The 22,227-nt window shown below is 37.4% G+C and overlaps 1 protein-coding gene across 4 annotated transcripts in view; it reads left to right on the forward strand.

Annotated features, from left to right (window-relative positions):
- KIF21A (kinesin family member 21A) overlaps positions 1-22,227 on the forward strand; it is a 537,130-nt gene that overhangs the window by 288,349 nt on the left and 226,554 nt on the right. For all 4 annotated transcript variants that reach the window (XM_053716595.1, XM_053716597.1, XM_053716596.1 and 1 more), the window contains exons 12-17: positions 1,774-1,858; positions 1,997-2,102; positions 2,342-2,530; positions 5,311-5,510; positions 6,825-6,932; positions 9,132-9,200. In XM_053716595.1, coding sequence (XP_053572570.1) covers positions 1,774-1,858; positions 1,997-2,102; positions 2,342-2,530; positions 5,311-5,510; positions 6,825-6,932; positions 9,132-9,200 — 757 coding nt within the window. The remainder of the gene's footprint in view (positions 1-1,773; positions 1,859-1,996; positions 2,103-2,341; positions 2,531-5,310; positions 5,511-6,824; positions 6,933-9,131; positions 9,201-22,227) is intronic.

Consider the following 22,227-nt stretch of genomic DNA (forward strand, 5'->3'; position numbering starts at 1 on the left):
GGAGAGTGAAATAACGCAACTTTTTTGGCGTTAGTTTCGCAACCTGTTTAGCGCAAAACTCGTCATCTAGGTGATTGTAATTTTCTACTTGTCTTAGCTTAGCTCCTCAACTTCAAAATGTGTGTAGTATTTTTTTGCTTTGTTGTTACTCATAAACAGTTGCTACTCATAAACTATAATGCTTAAAGGGACACTGAACCCAAATTTTTTCTTTTGTGATTCAGATAGAGCATGCAATTTTAAGCAACTTTCTAATTTACTCCTATTATCACATTTTCTTCATTCTCTTGGTATCTTTATTTGAAATGCAAGAATGTAAGTTTAGATGCGGCCCATTTTTGGTGAATAATCTGGGTTATTTTTGCTGATTGGTGGATAAATTCATCCACCAATAAAAAAGTGCTGTCCTGAACCAAAAAAGAAGCTTAGATGCCTTCTTTTTCAAATAAAGATAGCAAGTGAACGAAGAAAAATTGATAATAGGAGTAAATTACAAAGTTGCTTAAAATTGCATGCTCTATCTGAATCACGAAAGAAAAAATTTGGGTTCAGTGTCCCTTTAAGGGTTTCTTTCCAGGCCATGAAGTAGACATTTGGGAACAACAGCTGGAAGTAGTTAAGAATACTTAGCAGAAATGCTAGGAAGAGTACATTTTTATCCCTTTGTAAAGCCTGAGGTTTTATGCACTTTACCATTAAACCTATTCTGGGCATCTTTCTATCCCTTCTATGTGCCTATCTGATTTCATTTCCCTCCGGCTTGCTATCTTGTTTTTGCTCACAAAATCCCTTCTTATTGTTTTTTTCTTTGTGTTATTGCTTATCATTTTTACTTATATTTTTATGTAATGTCACTTTTAATGTACTATAAAAGCTGGGTTTTATTCAAATGGAATACTAAATGTAAACAGTGATTGGAAGAATTGCGTTATTTTAAATATAATGCAAATAAAATAACTTAACAAATAGTTTCATTTTTAAATCTGGTTTTCATTAAAACATTTTTTTTTATAAATTAATATCTTAGAATGTTGCATGTTAATAAAAAAACAACTGATAATGAATGAATTGTGTTAATTCTGGGCAACATGTTTTTATTTTTTGGGAAATTCTTGCAAGTTGAAAGGATACTAAACCCAATTTTTTTCTTTAATGATTCAAATAGCGCACGCAATTTTAAGCAACTTTCTAATTTACTCCTATTATAAATTTTAATTTGTTCTCTTGGTATCTTTATTTGAAAAAGCAGGAATGAAAGCTTAGGAGCCCGCCCATTTTAGGTTCAGCACCTGGGTAGTGCTTGCTAAATAGTGGCTAAATGTACCCACCAACCAATCAGCGAACACTATCCTGAGTGTTGAACCAAAAATGGGCCGGCTCCTAAGCTTTAATCCCTCCTTTTTTAAATAAAGATACCAAGAGAACGAAGAAACATTGATAATAGGAGTAAATTAGAAAGTTGTTTAAAATTGTATGCTCTATCCTAATGATAAAAGAAAAAAAATGTGGGATTTGTATCCCTTTAATATTCCTAAATTTGTGATTGTATAAATTAATAGTAGTCTCTTGTAATACAAACTGCAATTGTGTGTTTAATATACTACTGCACATTATATTAATTTAACGAAGTATAGCATGAAGAATAAATGTTAATAAAATGTGTGTGCGCACGTGCTTATACATACATACATGTTTGTTTCTGCCAAAAAAAAACAACTTTACGTTTTTTGATAGATGGAAAATTGAACATTAAATCAGAATTTTATTCAATAGTGTTGTCAAAGAAGAGAATCAAGAGAACCCAGACAACGAGAAGTCAGAAGAGAAGGGAATTGCTGAAGGGGAAAACCATGAGATGGTCAGTAGTGAAGCATAATCCATATTTAAAATATTCCAAAAAACTAGACAGACTGAGCTGTAACCTTTTAAATGACTTGTTATGGTGCATTGTCCAAACTAGCAACCCATGGAGACGTCGTACAATTTATTGTTTCAGCATGAAGGAAGCGATCGCGAAGATGATGATGAAGAAGAGGAAGAGGAGGAGGATGCAGATGCTGCTGAGAGCTCAGATGAATCAGATTCTGAGCTGGATGAAAAAGGTATATTTTAAGTTGTGCCCCTTTAAAAAAATATCAATAGGGGCTCATTTATGAAGCAGCAAGTGCCACTTCTTGGCCTATGGTATTCTTTTTTTTTTACATGTAACTTATATGAGAACTGTTTAGCTTTATTCATTTTTAAACAGCTGAATCTAAATTCAGCTAGAAGGTGCAAGTTACAGATATAACTGACAATCAACCACTATGTATAGTACATTTTTGTTTTATTTCTGTTGCAGAGAATTACCAGGCTGATCTAGCCAATATTACATGTGAAATTGCTATAAAGCAGAAACTTATTGATGAATTAGAAAACAGCCAGAGAAGGCTTCATACCCTGAAACAGCAGTATGAGGAGAAGCTGATGAACCTGCAGCATAAAATCCGGGATACACAACTAGAACGTGACCGTGTGCTTCAAAACATGGGTAATGGCTTTTAAAATGATTTGAGAGTGTAACTTGTTCTTCATTCCAATCCATTCGTTTGTTGTGCAAAATCTTTCTTTTCCACTAGATTTTTGTTTTGTATTGTTTGGATTTCCAACTAATTTTAAGTGCTGGAATTGGTTAAACCTTCCATATTATAAGTATGATTTAACAGGAAACACATGGTTTTCTTACTACTCCACTCCTAAGCCTACCCTAGGTATGTTCTTCAACAAAGGATACCAAAAGAAAAAAAATACATAGAGAATCCCTTTTTAGGGGTTAAACACACAGTTGTATGCAAGCAGTTTTTGCAAAATAAAATGCGGTGATACTTAAAGGGTCATGAAACCCAAACTTTTTCTTTCATGATTTAGAAAGAGCGTGTGATTTTAAACAACTTTCTAAAGTACTTCTATTATCTAATTAGCTTAATTCTCTAGATATTCTTTGCTGAAAAGCATATCCTGATATGCTCAGTAGCTGCTGATTGGTAGATGCACTTAGATGGCTCACACATATGCATTGCTATTTCTTCAACAATAGATATCTAAAGAATGAAGCAAATGCAATAATAGAAGTCAATTGGAATGTTATTTAAAATTGTAATCTCTACCTGAATCATGAAAGAAAATGTTTTGGTTTAGTGTCCCTTTAAGAACATTTTCTTTCTGCACTTTTCTGTCCCTTTAAGATATGTTTTTATTTTTAGCTTTTTATTAAAAACAAAAGAAGGTAGGTTTTGCAAAGCTCGTTTGATGAATTGGAATCCATCCCCCAGGAAAACTGCACTGACTGAATCTTCAAGGCAGAATTAACATCAGGGTAGAGTATAAGTAATGTGTAATGATGTTTTCTAAGCAAATAATGCAACCTACACTTCAGGTGTTAAAGGCATTATGGTTTCTACCAGATTTTTATTTGCATTACCACTTAAAGGTAATAATATACACAACAAAATCACAGCAATGCAAATTATCTGCATACAAAATAAATGTTTTAAATGCAGTTACTGTTTCGGAACGGTTCAGGGATGCATCCCTTAAAACTCCCTCTTGGGTATGTGTCCTGGCTTCTTTTGCTATATCAGATGAAAATGAATGTATGCGCCAGCTCTCAGCAATGCTTGTGAATCACTGCGTAGCATCACCCTATGCACAGAAAAGCTTCAAGGAAATTGCAACATAGTGTTGTATAGGGAGATGTCTCTGGGGAAGAGGTTAAAACAAAAATACAACCAATACAAGGGAAATGCAAACTTTAATTTAATTGTGCATAGTGAAAAACATTTTAGTTTACTTTCATCATCATTATCATTATTATTTTTATAAAAATGTTGGTCGCTTTCTCTGCCATTTAAAGGGGCAACTTTCATGGTTTAGATAGACTGTACAATTTTAGAAGAATGTTCAATTTATTTCTATTACCAGATTTATGTCCTTCTCTTTCTAGTTTATGATGCATATATCAAAAGATGGGTTTAATGTTTTCTACAATTTTCCAATTTGCTTTTGGCTCACCTGAGGTGATCAGCTAACTCCCAGTAGTTCAGTGCTGCTTCTTCCACAAAGGATAGCAAGGGAATGTAGCAACATAAACAATAGAAGTGAATTGGAAAATTGTTTAAAGAGGCACTAAAGTCAAAATTAAACTTTCATGATTCAGATAGCGCATGCAATTTTAAGCAACTTTCTAATTTACTCTTATTATCAATTTTTCTTCTTTCTCTTGGCATCTTTATTTAAAAAGTAGGAATGTATGATTAAGAGCCAGCCCATTTTTGGTTCAGAACAGGGGCGGCACTTGCTTATTGGTGGCTAAATGTAGCCACAAATAAAAAAGCGCTAGCCAGGGTGCTGAACCAAAAATGGGCCGGCTCCTTAGCTTACATTCCTACTTTTTTAACTAAAGATACCAAGACAACGAAGAAAATGATAATCGGAGTAAATTAGAAAGTTGCTTAAAATTGCATGCGCTATCTGAATCATACATACATAGTAACATACATAGTAGATAAGGTTGAAAAAAAGACTGAAGTCCATCAAGTTCAACCTATACAAATCTAAAATACTTACAAAAAGCTCCAGTTAAGCTTAAATAACCCCATTAAAATGTGACCCATTTAATACTAGCAATCATATCCATTAATTTTGTTTGTATACAGAAACTTATCCAGACTATTTTTAAATGTATCTATGGTATTGGCATTCACTACCTCCTTTGGTAATGAGTTCCACAATTTTATTGCTCTCACAGTGAAAAAACGTTTCCGTTGCAGGAGATTAAATCTCCTTTCCTCCGACCTTAAATTATGACCTCTTGTCAGAAACAATTTTCTTGGAATAAACAGAGCTTCTGCCATCTCTGTATATGGGCCTTGAATATATTTATATAAAGTAATCATGTCACCTCTCAAGCGCCTTTTTTCTAAAGAAAACAGACCCAGTTTGGCTAGCCTCTCCTCATAGGTTAATTTCTCCAATCCCCTTATTAGCTTTGTGGCCCTTCTCTTTTTCTAGTTCTGCAATATCTTTTTTAGCAATTGGTCCCCAGAACTGCACTCCAAACTCATGAAAGAAAAAAAATTGGATTTTGTTTTCCTTTAATATTTATATAGACAGAAGTGTTCTTATCTATGTTAATACTAAATAAGTATATTTTGTCTTCAGCTGTGATAATTGTCACTGGCAGCAAGTAAAACATGATCATTAATGTTTCAAATTCTTTCCAGTCTTGCAAATACCGTGCTTATATTTGTTTCTTCATTTATATTTTTTCAGGTTCAATGGAATCCTGCACAGAAGAAAAATCTAAAAAAACTAAGGCTGAATATGAAAAGAAACTTCAAACAATGCATAAAGAGCTTCAGAAACTGCAGGCTGCTCAGAAGGAACACGCTCGCCTCTTGAAAAACCAATCACAGTACGAGAAACAGATGAAGAAATTGCAGCAAGAAGTAACAGAAATGAAGAAAACGAAGGTGCAATAATGGTGCAATAATGCTGTTACAGTCTATTCTTTAAAGGGACAGTCAACACCAAAAATGTTATTGTTTAAAAAAATAGATAATCCAATTTTTTACACATTCCCTAGTTTTGCATAACCAACACTATTATATTAATATACTTTTTACCTCTGTGATTACCTTGTATCTAAGCCTCTGCAGACTGTCCCCTTTTCTTAGTTCTTTTGACAGACATGCGTTTTAAGCAGCGCTGACTCATAAATAACTCCACGGGAGTGAGCACAATGTTATCTTTATGACACATATGAACTAACGCCCTTCTAGCTGTGAAAAACTGTCAAAATGCACAGAGATAAGAGGCGGCCTTCAAGGGCTTAGAAATTAACATATGAGCCTACCTAGGTTTAGCTTTCAACAAAGAATACCAAGAGAACAAAGCAAATTTGATGATAAGAGTACATTGAAAAGTTGTTTAAAATGAAATGCCCTATCTGAATCATGAAAGTTTAATTTGGACTTTACTATTCCTTGAAGGTACATTTTACACTAGATTTTCATTACATAAATGTTTTGTAGATGACCCATTTATACAGACCATCTGGGAGTGTTTTATAACAATGTATAGTTTTGCTTATTTTTTAACATTGTGCTGAATTTCAGACTCCTAACCAAGCCCCAAAGTATGAGATGTACACACGCATTTACAGACCCCTGTTTGTGTAATCAGTCTTTTTATATGCAGGGAAGGGCGGCTGGCGTGAGTGTCTGCTCTTCGTGCTTTCCCAGTCCCTTTATAGGAAAATTGGTGTATACTGTCCCTTTAACTTGCGGGGGGCAGAGATAAGCTGCTTTAGTATTGCAATGCCTATAATGTTAAAGGGACATGAAAATCACAATATGTCTTTCATTATTCAGACAGAACATGCAATTTTAAACTTTTCCACTATTGATTACAAAGGTGCTCCCCAGGAAGTAGAAGGCAAAAATTTGTAACGAGAATTCAAACGTGTTCGTATTCTCGCTTGCTTGTGGTATGGCACTTCAAACCAATATGGCTGCCTGAAACATGAAATATTTATAGCACAAATATTTTACTGCAGAATTTCATGCGTCAAAAGCTGCGTAATTCTGCCTGGACCACTTAATTTTGAATAGTGGCTTAAATATTTAAGCAGAGTTTGTTGCAAATCGAATATCTCTTGATTTTGCATAAGTGCCTATAATGGGAAAAATCTGCATAAAATTTTCTACTTCATTATTAATGGATTAGTAATAAAATAAAATTACTATGTTGCTTTTGGCATGTGACCGGTTTCCCATGTTCAACAGGTTCGCCTAATGAAACAAATGAAAGAAGAACAGGAGAAGGCTCGAATGACTGACTCTCGTAGAACTAGGGAAATTGCTCAACTCAAGAAAGACCAGAGGAAACGAGATGTGAGTCAAATTTAGTAGATTGTTACAGTGCTACGTATTTGTAAATGTGCTATTTCCTATTGGTCCGTGTGTTATGAATCGTTGGTGCAGATATATGTTATGAAAAGGAAAATAGCCATAAAAAATAAAAATGTAACTGTTAAATAAAAATGTCATCCATCCAATCCAAAGTATGATCCACATGAAAAATTCAAAAAGGACCAGACTTCTTAAATGAAAAACCTTTGTTTTATTAATGACCACTGACTTTCATCGGGATGGCTTATTGGCCACTAATAAAATGGTTATAACCAAAAGGTCAGGTGGTAGTAGTGGCACCTTTGGAAGGGTGGTAAACCATAAACATAGTAGATGAGGTTGAAAAAAGACAAAAGTCCATCAAGTTCAACCTATACAAATCGTAATTTATTTACAATAATCCAATAATACCCCTAAAGCTATCTCTACACTTAGGCAGAGTTAAAGGGATACAAAGTGGCATGTAACTGTTCAGTAGCACACCATTCAAGTAACATCAGAATATTTGCAACATATTTGTTTTGTTTAAAAGTGTTCTATGAAAAGTTATCATAAAATGATAATGTTTAATGTGCAAGTAAGCTGCTGCTGATACAGTGGACATTTCAAATAATATCACTTTAGACAAAGTGAAAGTAGATCCAGGAGTTTATGAATTATTATTATTATTATAATACTTTATTTATATAGTGCAGACATATTCTGGATCGCTGTCCAAGGGTACAATTTTTTTTAAATAAAGCGATACAAGACTTGAAAGAGATGAGACAAAATTTGACAAACACATACAGGCATTGAGGACCCTACCATCTAGAAGATATGATTCATGCCCGACTCAAGATATTGTGCTTCAGGAATGAAACTATCTTTCCACAACAGCCTAAATAAAACTATAGACATCAGGCTCAAAGATTAAAGCATGCTGATACCCAGCTGAAGGGCCCCATATGAGAGTCATTTCTCTATTAGCCAATATATGCTCTTCCTGTGTGCCACCTTGTGAAATGCTTCATGGGTTCTGGGGTTCTTAAGGTCTCTTCTTTTGGCCACAAGTTGTATCACGTGTTTTTAAAAATGAAATTAACAACTTTTAAAGTACTGTGTATTAACTTTTCTCTTGTGTATGAGTTGAAGGCTTTTTGTCTCCCTATAGATGTTGTTTAATCAGCAACACTTTCCAGCTATATTATATATGCTATTTATCTTTAAAGTTAAACTAAATATTAGTATCGGGTATAATTCCCTGCCCGTATTCATCCTTACCACCATTATTGGAAGTCAATTCCATAAGTTAACTACACTTGACTTCTGTTATTGTTGGTATTGTACTGTTTTCTTTAAATTACAATGCTATTCTATATTTGTTTAAAAAATTCCAAACATCGTTTCATACATATGTTATGTTTCACATGTAACAAAATAATGGTCCTTTCTTGCTTTTGTGGTGCCATATACCATACTACTAGCTAGTAGTATAAAGTATGTAGAAAGGAACAGATTTCTTGTGCCCTATATATATATATATATATATATATATATATATATATATATATATATATATATATATCCCCTCCCCTTTTTACTAGATTTTGTTCAGCTGACAACAATTCAAGTTTCTCTTCCTAGGAAACATAATTATATTTTACTTCAATCTACTATCACAAATATGACTGTACCAAGGCAGTTTTATAACACAGTTGAATATCACTATAACAAATAGATGCACCATTCTGCCATTGGTATTGATTACTATGTTTGCATTTTCCATCTGCTTTTTCTATTGATCATTGTTCTGGATTATTTATACAATAACATAGTCGCCTGTATTTGGGCAAAGGGAGGTAACATGACATTCGTTGTCCACAGTTATTATTGCACAATAATTCCTTTGTGCACCCACTGCTCTCGCTCAACCAGTTGTGCAAGAGCACTACTTGTCAATAATCCCATACTGATGAGTCTGGGATTTTTTAAGGCCACAGTCTCTGATGTGGAGGACAGGTTAGCAAGCAGTGGTCAAACGTATGATAAATGGAACTCAGTATCACTTTTTACGTATGGATTTCTTGTATGTTATTAAACTTAATATGTTTTGTAAAATATGGGCACTATTTTTGGAGTATTATAAGGATGTCTGAATTCTGAGTGCAGTACCTGTAAACTAATATTTTTATTTCATAGACTCAACTTAGACTTTTGGAAGCACAGAAAAGACAACAAGAGGTTGTACTACGGCGAAAAACTGAAGAGGTAGGTATTTTATTTTTTACAATGGATAATAAACACAGTAACGTCTTTTATATGCACAATCTTACAAAGCACTCCATATACAATCCTAAAGACATAAATACAACAATACAAAGATCATAAGAATATAGAAGAACACTACTAAAACATACATTGTCAAAATAAGTGTCTAGTTTATTAAAGGTGCATGAAACCCAAACTTTTTATTTCATAATTCATATAGAGCATATAATCTGAAACTACTTTCTAGTTTACTTCTATTATCAATTTTGCTTCATTCTCTTGGTATCCTTTATTGAAGGAGCAGCAGTGCATTACTTCAAGTTAGCTGAACACAGAGGCATATATGTGCAGCCACTAATTAGCAGCTTGCCCCCCAGCTCCTGAGCCTATCTAGGTATGCTTTTCAAAAAAGGATACCAAGAGAACTAAGTAAATTAAATTATAGCAGTAAATTGGAAAGTTGTTTAACATTGTATGCTCTATCTAAATCACAAAAGAAAAAAATTGGGTTTCATGTCCCTTTTATTCATATTGTTGGTATTGTCTTTGATTTACACTGGTGGGCAATCAGTGACCTAGAGGAATTCAGGAAAAAACTGTATGAGCTTATGGTGAAGTCTGCACGGACACTTTGGCAGCACTTTTAATAGAGTTAGATTAGATTCATTTTGGGAAGTTAAGGACCTTCCAACAGGGTTCTCAACAGACTTTGGAGGAAGGTTAAGTTTCTTCTACAACAGGTAATGCCTCTTATCCGTAGATTTTGGCACCTTCCCCTGTTGTCAAGAACTAATTGTCTTTGCACATAGGTGATCTGTGATTCCTGCCCTGTCAGTTTGTGAGTAAGATCATCTCTTTTGGCAACTTGGGTCTCTAGATGTTCTATCCGGTCACCCTATTCAGCCACATCTCTCTTCATCTCATCGAGGCTATCCTTGTTAAGGTGGCTAGCTTGTTGAAGAAATCAGGCAAAATCTGTCTTTATAGGTAAATCTCTTAAATCAACGTGGTAACAGGGGAATTGTCTTCACTGTCAGGTGTGTCAGGCGGACCCTCTTGCGACGAAGAGAGTATTGACGCCTCAAAGAGTGAAGTTTGGAATGTCTTGAAATAATCGTTTATTTTGGACCCTGACTTATTTGATTTCTTTGATGCCATGCTTTTTAAAGTATATTATAGAATTAGTCCTAATTTTAGCTGCTTCAAACAGTATGAATATACTATGTTGTAAAAAGTGTGATGATGTTGCTGCAGGTTCTTGTGCAGGTCAGCTCGGTAAGTTGTTAATGCCAGTTTGGGTTTACAAAAATGAAAAACAAGGCCCAGTATAGTATATCTGCAAAAAATATGGCTGGGTTTATCTTTAGTGTTTACAGAGACAAATAATTTCCAGCTAGTGAGTGTAATGGCATATTAAACCCAGTAGAAAATTGGCTGCAGGCAAGATATTAAATATAAGTCTGGACTAGAAAGCTGTGCTTCAACAGGATAGGTTGTAAAAGCTCTTGCATAGTACACTAACAAAACAGCCTCAGTGTGCGGTCACTTGCAAAATGATTTAATAATTAGTCCAGGTGTATGTGTATGACTATCAATTTAACATGTAGGTTGCAACTAGACATCTGCATGCATCTATTTCGGGCCAATACGAATGCTGATGATGTTGGCAGCAAGCGGCATTCAGCAATTTTTGGAGCCAGATTTATTCTTGTGATGAAAGTGCTACACACTAAGATCTGAATTTGCACTTTCACAAGAATAAATCCAGCTCTAAAATTGCTTAATGTGGCCTGGGATTGCCATTTTCAGCATTAAGATCAGCCCAGAATAGACAAATGCACATGTCAAGTTGAAACACAATCATTAACTGAAACAGAAACAGCTGTGTGGGAAGAATAAAACTAGGTGAGGAACAGACAATATATATTAAAGGTACAGTAAAATCTAATTTATACTTCCATGATTCAGCACATTAAATTTTGAACAATTTACTTCTCTTATCAAATTTGCATTTTTCTTTTTTTATCTGTTGTAAAATCATCTCCGGAGCAGCAATGCACTACTTGGATCTAGCTAAGCACATAAGGTAAGCCAATAACACGAGGAATATAAGTGCAACCACCAATCATCTACTCACTCCTAGTATTGCATTGTTTCTCCTGAGCCTATCTATTCTCTTCAACAAATGATACCATAAGAAGAAAACAAATCTGTTAATATAAGTAAATTTGAAAGTTGTTTAAAAGGGCATATTCTATCTGAATCATTAAATTTTAATTTAGACTTTACTGTCTCTTTATGATGGGATCTAACCTGTTAAAATGTATGTATTTTGATAAGTTATCATATAAAAAATGTTTCATGATATTTTAACTGTTTTGCAAAAGGGAGTATTAAATTGGTAAGATTTTAAATATTTTCCTTTTTATTGCTAATTCATTGTAAGTAGACGTGTGCATTTGGAGATTTGGAATATCTCTGAATGAGGAAGAAGGCGGTGGCCCTTCATCATGCCATTTGGCTGTTTTTGGAGCCAAATTTATACTGTGCAAATCCATATTTCTTTCCTATGGCATGGAGAGTCCATGACGCCATTCCAATTACTAGTGGGATATTCAACTCCTGACCAGCAGGATGAGGCAAAGAGCACCTCAGCAAATCTGTTAAGTGTAACTTCCCTTACCCATAATCCCCAGTCATTCTCTTTGCCTTTGTCAATGGAGGATGTGCAAAGTCGGTGTCTGAAGAATTTAATCCTTTTAATGGGTACTTTTCCCTGCAAGCAAGGATTGGGGTCTAGCTGTGTCCACGTCAATCTCTTTAGTAAGAGTAGTGGTGGCTTTTAGCAGTTAGAAGACGACGAGGTAGTTTTTAACTTCCCTTACCCATAATCCCCAGTCATTCTCTTTGCCTTTGTCAATGGAGGATGTGCAAAGTCGGTGTCTGAAGAATTTAATCCTTTTAATGGGTACTTTTCCCTGCAAGTAAGGATTGGGGTCTAGCTGTGTCCACGTCAATCTCTTTAGTAAGAGTAGTGGTGGCTTTTAGCAGTTAGAAGGCCACTAATTTTAGTCTTTAATTTACTTCTAACATTTATGCTACCCCTATATAGAAAACCAGGGTTGGTTACTTGTTTTTTTTCTTTTCTCTCCATGTCCCTGCCAGTGGTCGATTGAGGCTGACATACTGGGACGTGCTGTGTCTGCTCCACAGCAGAAGACCCTGGAGGGTAAGTCCATTTATAGCCTTATTTAAACCCTTCCCTTGGCAGCTTTAACTGTAACTGTTATCAGGGAAAGGGAGGACTTTGAAGGGTGACCAACTGGCACCTCCATTGCCCTCTTAGATGGGTCTGGAGACCTTAGTTATATCCCAGGTTGGGGATATCCGTTATTTGAGCAGCTTGGATCTACTGGCATCTCCTTCTGCAGGCTTCGGTTCACTCATTATTGGGTGTTTCCCTCTGACATAACTCATAGTTTTGTTTACAGTTAAACATGACACGGGGTTAAGGCTTTTATTTATTTATTTGTGTGGACCTTTATAATGGAGCATCTACACTCTAGCTCCTTTAGCTGGTATGTTCCTCATTTACAGCAGTGGCACCTCCGGCTTCAGTAGAGAAGGCTACCACTGACAGTGTTATGATGATATTTTTCTAACATCGATAAGCATCATTATCTGATGCTGTGGCGGCTTCTCCAGCTAGATGAGAGGAGACTACTGCCGGCCTTTTTTTTAGAAAATATTCTCTGGCAGTGCTATTTTAGGCAATCGCAATAAGCGCCAATACACTGACTGAAAGGTTTTCCCCATGAACCTGCAAGTCCCATATTACGCTCCTGACGCAGCACTCAGTTATGGCACTTGCATAATACGGCGCTGGCTAATGCATGCTTCTTTATTAGTAAGATGCTAGATAGCGATGACCACATTTGAAGGGTTTCTCCCCTCATCTGCTATTGAGTTAATTATTTAGAGGGGCCTCGCTGGTGCACTAAGCTTTAGGTGTTTAGCTTTTGTGTCAGCTTTATTTTATTATATGCGGCTATGTACCTTTTCCTGATATTAGAAGACCGCCATTGTGGGCGGATACTGTGGCGCAGCTAGTCAGCTATGTGGTGGAGGAGCTGTGAGCGTTTGCTCTGCTGGATAGGAGACGTATGGTCTGTTTTTGTTTTCAGAGCCGTGAGCGTTGGGCTCTATACAGAATAATTGTGTTTCTTTTTAATGACACGATGAGTCCACGGATCATCTTAATTACTAATGGGAATATCACTCCTGCCCTGCAGGAGACTGCAAGGAGCACCACAGCAAAGCTGTTAAATAGCTCCTCCCTTCCCTCCCACTCCAGTTATTCTCTTTGCCTACGTTAAGTGCAAGGAGGTGGTAAATTAGGTGTTAGAAAAAGATTCTTCAATCAAGAGTTTATTATTTTTAAGGTAGTACAAGATTGTACTGCTTTGTCCTAGGGTGTAGCCCTAGTCCATTTCAGTCTCTTCAGTAGAGCAGTGGTGGCTTTAGAGCAATGGGAACTTGTGGGACATAATTCTCACTGCGCCTCCCATACATTGATGCTGCCCTAATCCTGATAACCTAAGTAAGATTACTCAGGCTTTATCTTTCTCCACAGGGCTATGTGAGGGAGAGGACCTCTCAAACCTGCTGAGCTGCCCTACTGTCTGGCAGATTTTAAGGGTAAGTGCTGACTTTTTATTCTGGGTCGGTGTAAAAGATCTCAGAGGAAGTGGAGCACTTTATTTAATTGGGATATAACTCCTATATATAAAAGGAGGGAAGTCTGTGACAGCATGTTATTAGCAGGCACTGGGGCTGAGGAGATCGGTAGCTTTATCTCTGGGGGGCCTTTTATTGAGCTGAGGGTAAAGGACTCAGTGGATTCTTTGGCACATATATTTGGGCTAAGCTGCGATCAATACAAGCGGTAGCCAAATTTGCCCCCAGGTTTGTTTAAGGTTCAGTTATCTCCGGGTGGCGTAGTTGTTTAAACAATAATAATGGCAACCGGGAGCTTGATGTTATAAAGCCCATGATGGGTGGAGCTACGGGTGGCGCCAATTTGGGCTGCGCAAGCTTCTCTCTTTTTCCGATTTCGGAAACAGAACAGTAATTTACAGAGAAGTGGGTCCGGACAGCAATATAGATGCGTTATGGAACTTTTTTGTAATCATATTGCACACAGTTATGAGAGCATATGAAAGAGTCTCTGCTGAACACAATTTTTAATGTTCCATATAAGTGGGTCCGGACAACGCTATTGCTACGTTTTGGATCTTTTTTGATTAGTTTAAATGCTGTACTGTTTTTTATGTTAAATTATCCTTCTGCACACAAACACAAGGCTTGAAATAAAGTTTGGGTATTAGAAGGGCAGATGGGCCGCTCAGCAAGGTTTAGCTGAGGTGTAGGTAGGTTCTTCATTAATTGTGTACTATTTTAGTTTCTTTCTGCACACAAAAAACAGTTACTTTTTAAAATTTAAAGAGGATAGTAACATTTTTTATGTGTTAATATTTTATTAACAAATTTCACTCTTTTCTGAACCTTCTTCTTCTAAGGCGTTTGCTGTTTAGGAATCTGTTGACAATGGTCAAACTATGCCACATATTTCTCCTATAGTGTCCCAAAAAATGTATGGCCCACATGCAGTGCCCTGCGTTTCCTCTCACACTCCACCTGGAGTTACTTTGCATTTTATGCATTATCTGTTTTTCCCACGAGGTAGAAAACATTCCTAAAGGACATATTATCAATCATTTAGGGTGATTGATTCAGTAGTTGCTTTTCCAAAAGTTTCTTCCTTGTAACCTGAAAGAGGAAGATACTTCCGAGGGGATCTGAGGGGGAATTCTCAGACTCAGATGGAGTAATATCTTTATCTGATCCTGAGGTTGTTTTCTTTCAATTTTTTAGCTTGAATACCTCCATTTGTTACTTGAGGAGGTTTTTATCTACCCTGGGCAACTCCGACACTACCGGCGTAGTCTATCCTAGAGCGTCCAGTAAGTTATAAGGAATGGGAGAGGCCTTTTCTCCATCCCCTATATTTAAAAGGGAGGTTTCCCATAGCCGACTCGGCTAAGGAGGCTTGGCAAACAGTCCCTAGGGTGGAAGGAGTAGTTTCCACCTTAACTAAGAGAACTACTATACCCTTAGAGAATAGTTGTGTTTTCAAAATAGTTGTGTTTTCTATGGACAAAAATAGAAAAGGTATATACACCAGGGCTTACAATGGCAACCAGCTGTGTACTTTACTACCGTCACTAGTGCAACAGCATATTGGTTTGAGGCGTTGTCTGATGCTACTAGGTCAGAAACTCCCCTGGATGAAATCCAGGATAGGATAAAAGCTTTTAAATTGGCTAATTCCTTTATTTCAAATTCTTTCCTTCACGTTATCAAACTGGGAGCAAATATTTCAGGTTTCTCTGTTCCAGCTTGCAAAGCCTTATGGTTAGAGTCTTGCTCTCTGGATTTATGCTCTAAGTCTAAGCTTTTAGTGATTCCTTACAAGGGGAAGACCTTGTTGGGATCTGGCTTGATGGAAATAATCTCTGATATTACGGGAGATAGGGGTTTCCTTCTCCCTCTGGACAAAAGGAAACAAACAAAAGGGACAATAGAGTAATTTTCGTTCCTTTTGAAATTTCAAAGGAAATTTTATTCCCTCTTCGGTCTCCAAGCAGGAACAGTCTAAACCTTAATGGAGACCCAATCTGTCTTGGAATAGGGGAATCATTCCTAGAAGCCAGCTATGTCTTGGGTTCGAGATGTTCCGGATCCCTGGGCAGTAGCAATAGTGTCCCAGGGATACAAGATAGAGTTCAACAGTTTTCCTCCCAGAGGCAGTTTTCTGCTTTCAAGATTATATGTAGACCAGACAAAAAGAGATGCGTTTCTACATTGGGTAAGAGACCTCTCCCACATGGGAGTGATAGTTCCTGTTCCGAATCAGGAACGGGGTCTGGGATTTTATTCCATCTTTTCGTGGTTCCCATAAAAGAGAGAATCTTCTGACCTATTTTAGATCTCAAGAGTCTAAGCAAATTCCTTCAAGATGGAAACTATTAGTTCCATTCTCCCTTTGGTCCAAGAGGGTCAACTTATGACAACTGTGGATTTAAAGGACATGTACCTGCAGGTTCCCATTCTCTGGGACCATCACAGGTTCCTAAGGTTTGCTTTTCTGGAAAAACACTTTTCAGTCTTGCCGCAGATCCCAGAAATTCTCAAAGATTTTGGGATCTCAGTTGGCGGTGTTTCAGTTACTGGGCATTGCAGTGGCACCTTATCTGGACGACATCCTAGTCCAGGCGCCATCCTTACAACAAGCAAGATGCCACACAGAATTGCTGTTATCCTTCCTGAGATCTCTCGGATGGATGGGAATTTGGAAAATAATTCCTTAGTCCTAAGAACAAGGGTGACTTTCTTGGGAATCATAATAGATTCCTTACCAATAAGGATTGTTTTGACAAAGGTCAGGAAATCAAAGCTCTTCGATACTTGTCAATGGAGGTAATCTGGCTGATGGTAGCGGCAATGGACATCTTCCCGTTGTTTGGTACCATCTCAGTCCGCTGCAGTTATCCATGCTCAGGCAATGGAACGGAGATTATGGGGACTTGTCTCCTCGGATTCTACGGGAACAGGAGACCAGGGATTCTCTTCAATGGTGGTTGTCTCTGGATCATCTTTCTCATTGGACCTGCTTTCGCAGGCTATCTCGGGTGATTTTGACAACAGATGCCAGCCTTCTAGGATGGGGAGCAGTCTGGGGCTCCCTAAAGGCTCAGGGTGTTTGGACTCTGTCAGAGTCTGTTCTTACCATAAACATTCTGGAGCTGAGAGCGATCTTCAATGCTCTCCTGGCCTGGCCTCAGTTAGCCTCAGTCCAGTTTATCAGGTTCCAGTCGGACAACATAACTTCAGTGGCTTACATCAATCATTAGGGAGGAACGAGAAGTTCCTTAGAGATGGAGTTAACCAAAATAATTCAATAGGCTGAGGGGGACTTCCTGACCAGGCAGACCAGCTTGATTCTCAAGTGGGGTCAGCCGGAATTAGATCTCATGGGATCTCGACAGAATGCCAAGCTACCGAGGTATGGGTCGAGGTCCGGGGACCCCCAGGCCGAACTGATAGATGCCTTGGCGGTTCCTTGGACCTTCAGTCTAGCATACATATTTCCTCAGTTTGCTCTTCTTCCTCGGGTCATTGCTAGAGTCAAGCAGGAGAGAGCCTTGGTGATACTCATTGCACCGGCTTGGCCTCAAAGGATTTGGTATGCAGATCTGGTGGACATGTCGTCTTTGCCACCGTGGAGACTGCCGTTGAGGAAAGACCTTCTAATTCAAGGACCCTTTCTTTACCCAAATCTAGTTTCTCTGAAACTGACTTCTTGGAGATTGAACGTTTTAATTTTATCCAAGCGGGGTTTTTCTGTCTCGGTCATAGAGACCATGATTCAGGCTTGTAAGCCTGTAACTAGAAAGATTTACCATAAGATATAGCGTAAATATCTATATTGGTGCAAATCTAAGGGCTACTCCTGGAGTAGAGTCAGGATTATCGACAAGTTCCCTAAAGGGTCAAATTTCTGCCTCATCTATTTTGCTACACAAACGTCTGGCAGATGTTCCAGATGTACAATCTTTTTGTCAGGCCTTGGTAAGGATCAGGCCTGTGTTCAAGCCAGTTACTCCTCCATGGAGCCTTAATTTAGTTCTCAAAGTTCTTCAAGGGGCTCCGTTTGAGCCTATGCATTCCTTAGATATTAAGTTGTTATCTTGGAAAGTTTTATTTCTTGTTGCTATTTCTTCTGCTCGCAGAGTATCAGAGCTTTCGGCCTTGCAGTATGAATCCCCTTACCTTATATTTCATTCAGATAAGGTAGTTTTACGTACTAAATTAGGATTTTTTCCTAAAGTCGTTTCTGATCGGAACGTTAATCAGGTGATTGTTGTTCCTTCCTTGTGTCCTAATCCTCCTTCTCAGAAGGAACGGCTTCTACATAATTTGGAAGTGGTTCGTGCCTTAAAATTTTATCTGCAGGCGACTAAGGATTTTCGCCAGTCTTCTGCCTTGTTTGTGGTTTTCTCTGGAAAACGTAAGGGTCAGAAAGCTACGGCTACTTCTCTTGCCTTTTGGCTGAAGAGTATCATACGTTTTGCATATGAGACTGCTGGACAGCAGCCCCCAGAGAGAGTTACAGCTCATTCCACAAGGGCTGTTGCTTCCTCATGGGCATTCAAGAATGAAGCTTCTGTGGAACAGATTTGCAAGGCTGCAACTTAGTCATCTCTTCACACTTTTTCAAGTGGCTGTTTTTGGGAGAAAGTTTCTTCAAGCAGTGGTGCCTTCCGTTTAGGTTCCCTGTCTTGTCCTTCCCGTATCATCTGTGTACTCTAGCTTGGATATTGATTCCCATTAGTAATTAAGATGATCCGTGGACTCATTGTGTCATTAAAAAGAAAAGAAAATTTATGCTTACCTTATAAATTTATTTATTTTTTTACACAATGAGTACACGGCCTGCCCTGTTATTTAGGCAGGTTATTTGTATGTTATAAACTTCAGACACCTCAGCACCTTGTTCTTCCTTTTTCTCCTTAACTTCGGTCGAATGACTGGAGTGGGAGGGAAGGGAGGAGCTATTTAACAGCTTTGTTGTGGTGCTCTTTGCTGCCTCCTGCAGGGCAGGAGTGATATTCCCATTAGTAATTCAGATGATCCGTGGACACATCGTGTCAAAAAAGAAATACATTTATCAGGTAGGCATAAATTTTCTTTTCTTTTGTTCCAACCTCCCCTACATAGTAAGTGAGATCAGCTTCGGCGGGCATACATTTCTTTTGGCGCCATTTTGGAAATAGCTTCCCACTTTGGGAATGCAATAGCACTTAGACTGAACTTGAAATGAGTAGTAGATTTTTTTTTCTGACAATTTTAAAAGTTATGTCTATTTCCACCCCCCTGTACCATGTAACATCCATCAGCCAATCACAAATGCATACATGTACCATGTGACATCCATCAGCCAATCACAAATGCATACACACTTATTCTATGAATTCTTGCACATGCTCAGTAGGAGCTGGTGACTCAAAAATTTTAAACATAAAAAGACTCCCTTTAAGTATAGGTATATACTGGGCATTGTTATCAATATGATGTCCAATTATCCTGTCTCACATTCTTGTATGTTTTAGGGATTATTTCCATCTTCATGGTTTATCCCTATCTTTCTACAGTTCTACATTGATACTAGACTATGTTTTAAACATTAGGTCTACTTATATTATCCTTCTTTTCTACAGTAGAATATTGCTGTTATAAGCACTAGAAATGCTTATCTTGTGTCTGCTGTGCATATTTAAGACATAAGTAGGGGAATATTAATATTTACATAATTCATTTTCCTCCTTCTATGGAAATATCTTCTGAATATTGTTTTATCGGCTTATCTTTCCTGTTGAACATATTATATATATATGTCTTAGGGATTATCTATAAACACTGTGGGGAACTTTCAAAATGTCTGGGACAAGCATAATGCTATCCTACAAACTAGATAAGTTTATACTGTTAGGTAATATCAGGCAGACTTGCTGGGCCTATGGCTCTTATCTGCTGTCAATATCTATGTTTCTTTGTTTCTATTATCGATGTTCATGTTTTATTTATTTTTATTTTTTTCTGCAGTAGAGAAATATATACGGAAGATTGTTAATTAATCTGACCACTTGTGATTCAGTGGGTAAAACTCCAATCTACCAGCTGGATTCCTGTTTTAACCCTAGCTATCCTCACAGCTGTGTATTCAGCAATGCTATGGCATTTAGGTGAAGTCTGCGTAAAGTAGGCTATAGTATATAAGTGAGTCATTATGACCATCTCATTTATAGTATGGGTTTAGGGATTATCAACATTTATTTGATTTATCTCTATCCTGAGAGAGAGGGAGGAGCTATTTAACAGCTTTGTTGTGGTGCTCTTTGCTGCCTCCTGCAGGGCAGGAGTGATATTCCCATTAGTAATTCAGATGATCCGTGGACACATCGTGTCAAAAAAGAAATACATTTATCAGGTAGGCATAAATTTTCTTTTCTTTTGTTCCAACCTCCCCTACATAGTAAGTGAGATCAGCTTCGGCGGGCATACATTTCTTTTGGCGCCATTTTGGAAATAGCTTCCCACTTTGGGAATGCAATAGCACTTAGACTGAACTTGAAATGAGTAGTAGATTTTTTTTTCTGACAATTTTAAAAGTTATGTCTATTTCCACCCCCCTGTACCATGTAATATCCATCAGCCAATCACAAATGCATACATGTACCATGTGACAGCCATCAGCCAATCAGAAATGCATACACACTTATTCTATGAATTCTTGCACATGCTCAGTAGGAGCTGGTGACTCAAAAATTTTAAACATAAAAAGACTCCCTTTAAGTATAGGTATATACTGGGCATTGTTATCAATATGATGTCCAATTATCCTGTCTCACATTCTTGTATGTTTTAGGGATTATTTCCATCTTCATGGTTTATCCCTATCTTTCTACAGTTCTACATTGATACTAGACTATGTTTTAAACATTAGGTCTACTTATATTATCCTTCTTTTCTACAGTAGAATATTGCTGTTATAAGCACTAGAAATGCTTATCTTGTGTCTGCTGTGCATATTTAAGACATAAGTAGGGGAATATTAATATTTACATGATTCATTTTCCTCCTTCTATGGAAATATCTTCTGAATATTGTTTTATCGGCTTATCTTTCCTGTTGAACATATTATATATATATGTCTTAGGGATTATCTATAAACACTGTGGGGAACTTTCAAAATGTCTGGGACAAGCATAATGCTATCCTACAAACTAGATAAGTTTATACTGTTAGGTAATATCAGGCAGACTTGCTGGGCCTATGGCTCTTATCTGCTGTCAATATCTATGTTTCTTTGTTTATATTATCGATGTTCATGTTTTATTTATTTTTATTTTTTTCTGCAGTAGAGAAATATATACGGAAGATTGTTAATTAATCTGACCACTTGTGATTCAGTGGGTAAAACTCCAATCTACCAGCTGGATTCCTGTTTTAACCCTAGCTATCCTCACAGCTGTGTATTCAGCAATGCTATGGCATTTAGGTGAAGTCTGCGTAAAGTAGGCTATAGTATATAAGTGAGTCATTATGACCATCTCATTTATAGTATGGGTTTAGGGATTATCAACATTTATTTGATTTATCTCTATCCTGATTCAATATGATTTAGTGTAGGTATATAATGTTATTGTTATAAGCATCATAATTGCTTCATTTGCTTGATACATTTTAAATGTATGCTCTAGGGATTCTTAAACTTTTTTTTGTCCCTTTCCTACCGTAGATGATTACTACATTTTGGACTTAGCCTCCACTCCTCGAATCTTACTGGGGTTCGATGGGGCTCTTCTGGCACTAGCCAGATGTTAAGGAATTACGGTGGCATCTGTCCTGGACTATATCTTGGTATCTTGGCCTTCTTTTCTTTTTGATGTTATTGTCTATTCTACATTCCCACGGGTGGAAAGTGAATATAGAGAAGATTTCCCTGGTGCCAGACACCATGGTGTGTTTCTTAGGAACAATTATAGATTCTCTGTCTATGTAGATTTTTCTGACGAAGGTCAGAAAATCCAAAGCCTCTGGTGGCTCAGTGAAAAGTCACTGGAATACAACATAAGAGACAGTACCCCCTTCCCAAGGCCAACCTCTGGGTGGCTTTAGCTTTCTCATAGACTTGTAGGTCCTCAAAGCAAATGATGGCTCCGTCATAGACTTGTAGGTCCTCAAAGCAAATGATGGCTCCGTCAGAGGCTTAAAATTCTGACTTCCTGCCTGTCACTTCAATCCTCAACCTGTCCATCTGTGTCTCAGTGTATGGAATTAATTGGTCTGATGGTTGCTACTGTGGACATCATTCCGTATGCTCAGTTCCATCTGAGACCCCTAA

This window comes from Bombina bombina, chromosome 6 (assembly GCF_027579735.1).
Source record: "Bombina bombina isolate aBomBom1 chromosome 6, aBomBom1.pri, whole genome shotgun sequence".
Taxonomy (NCBI): Eukaryota; Metazoa; Chordata; class Amphibia; order Anura; family Bombinatoridae; genus Bombina; species Bombina bombina.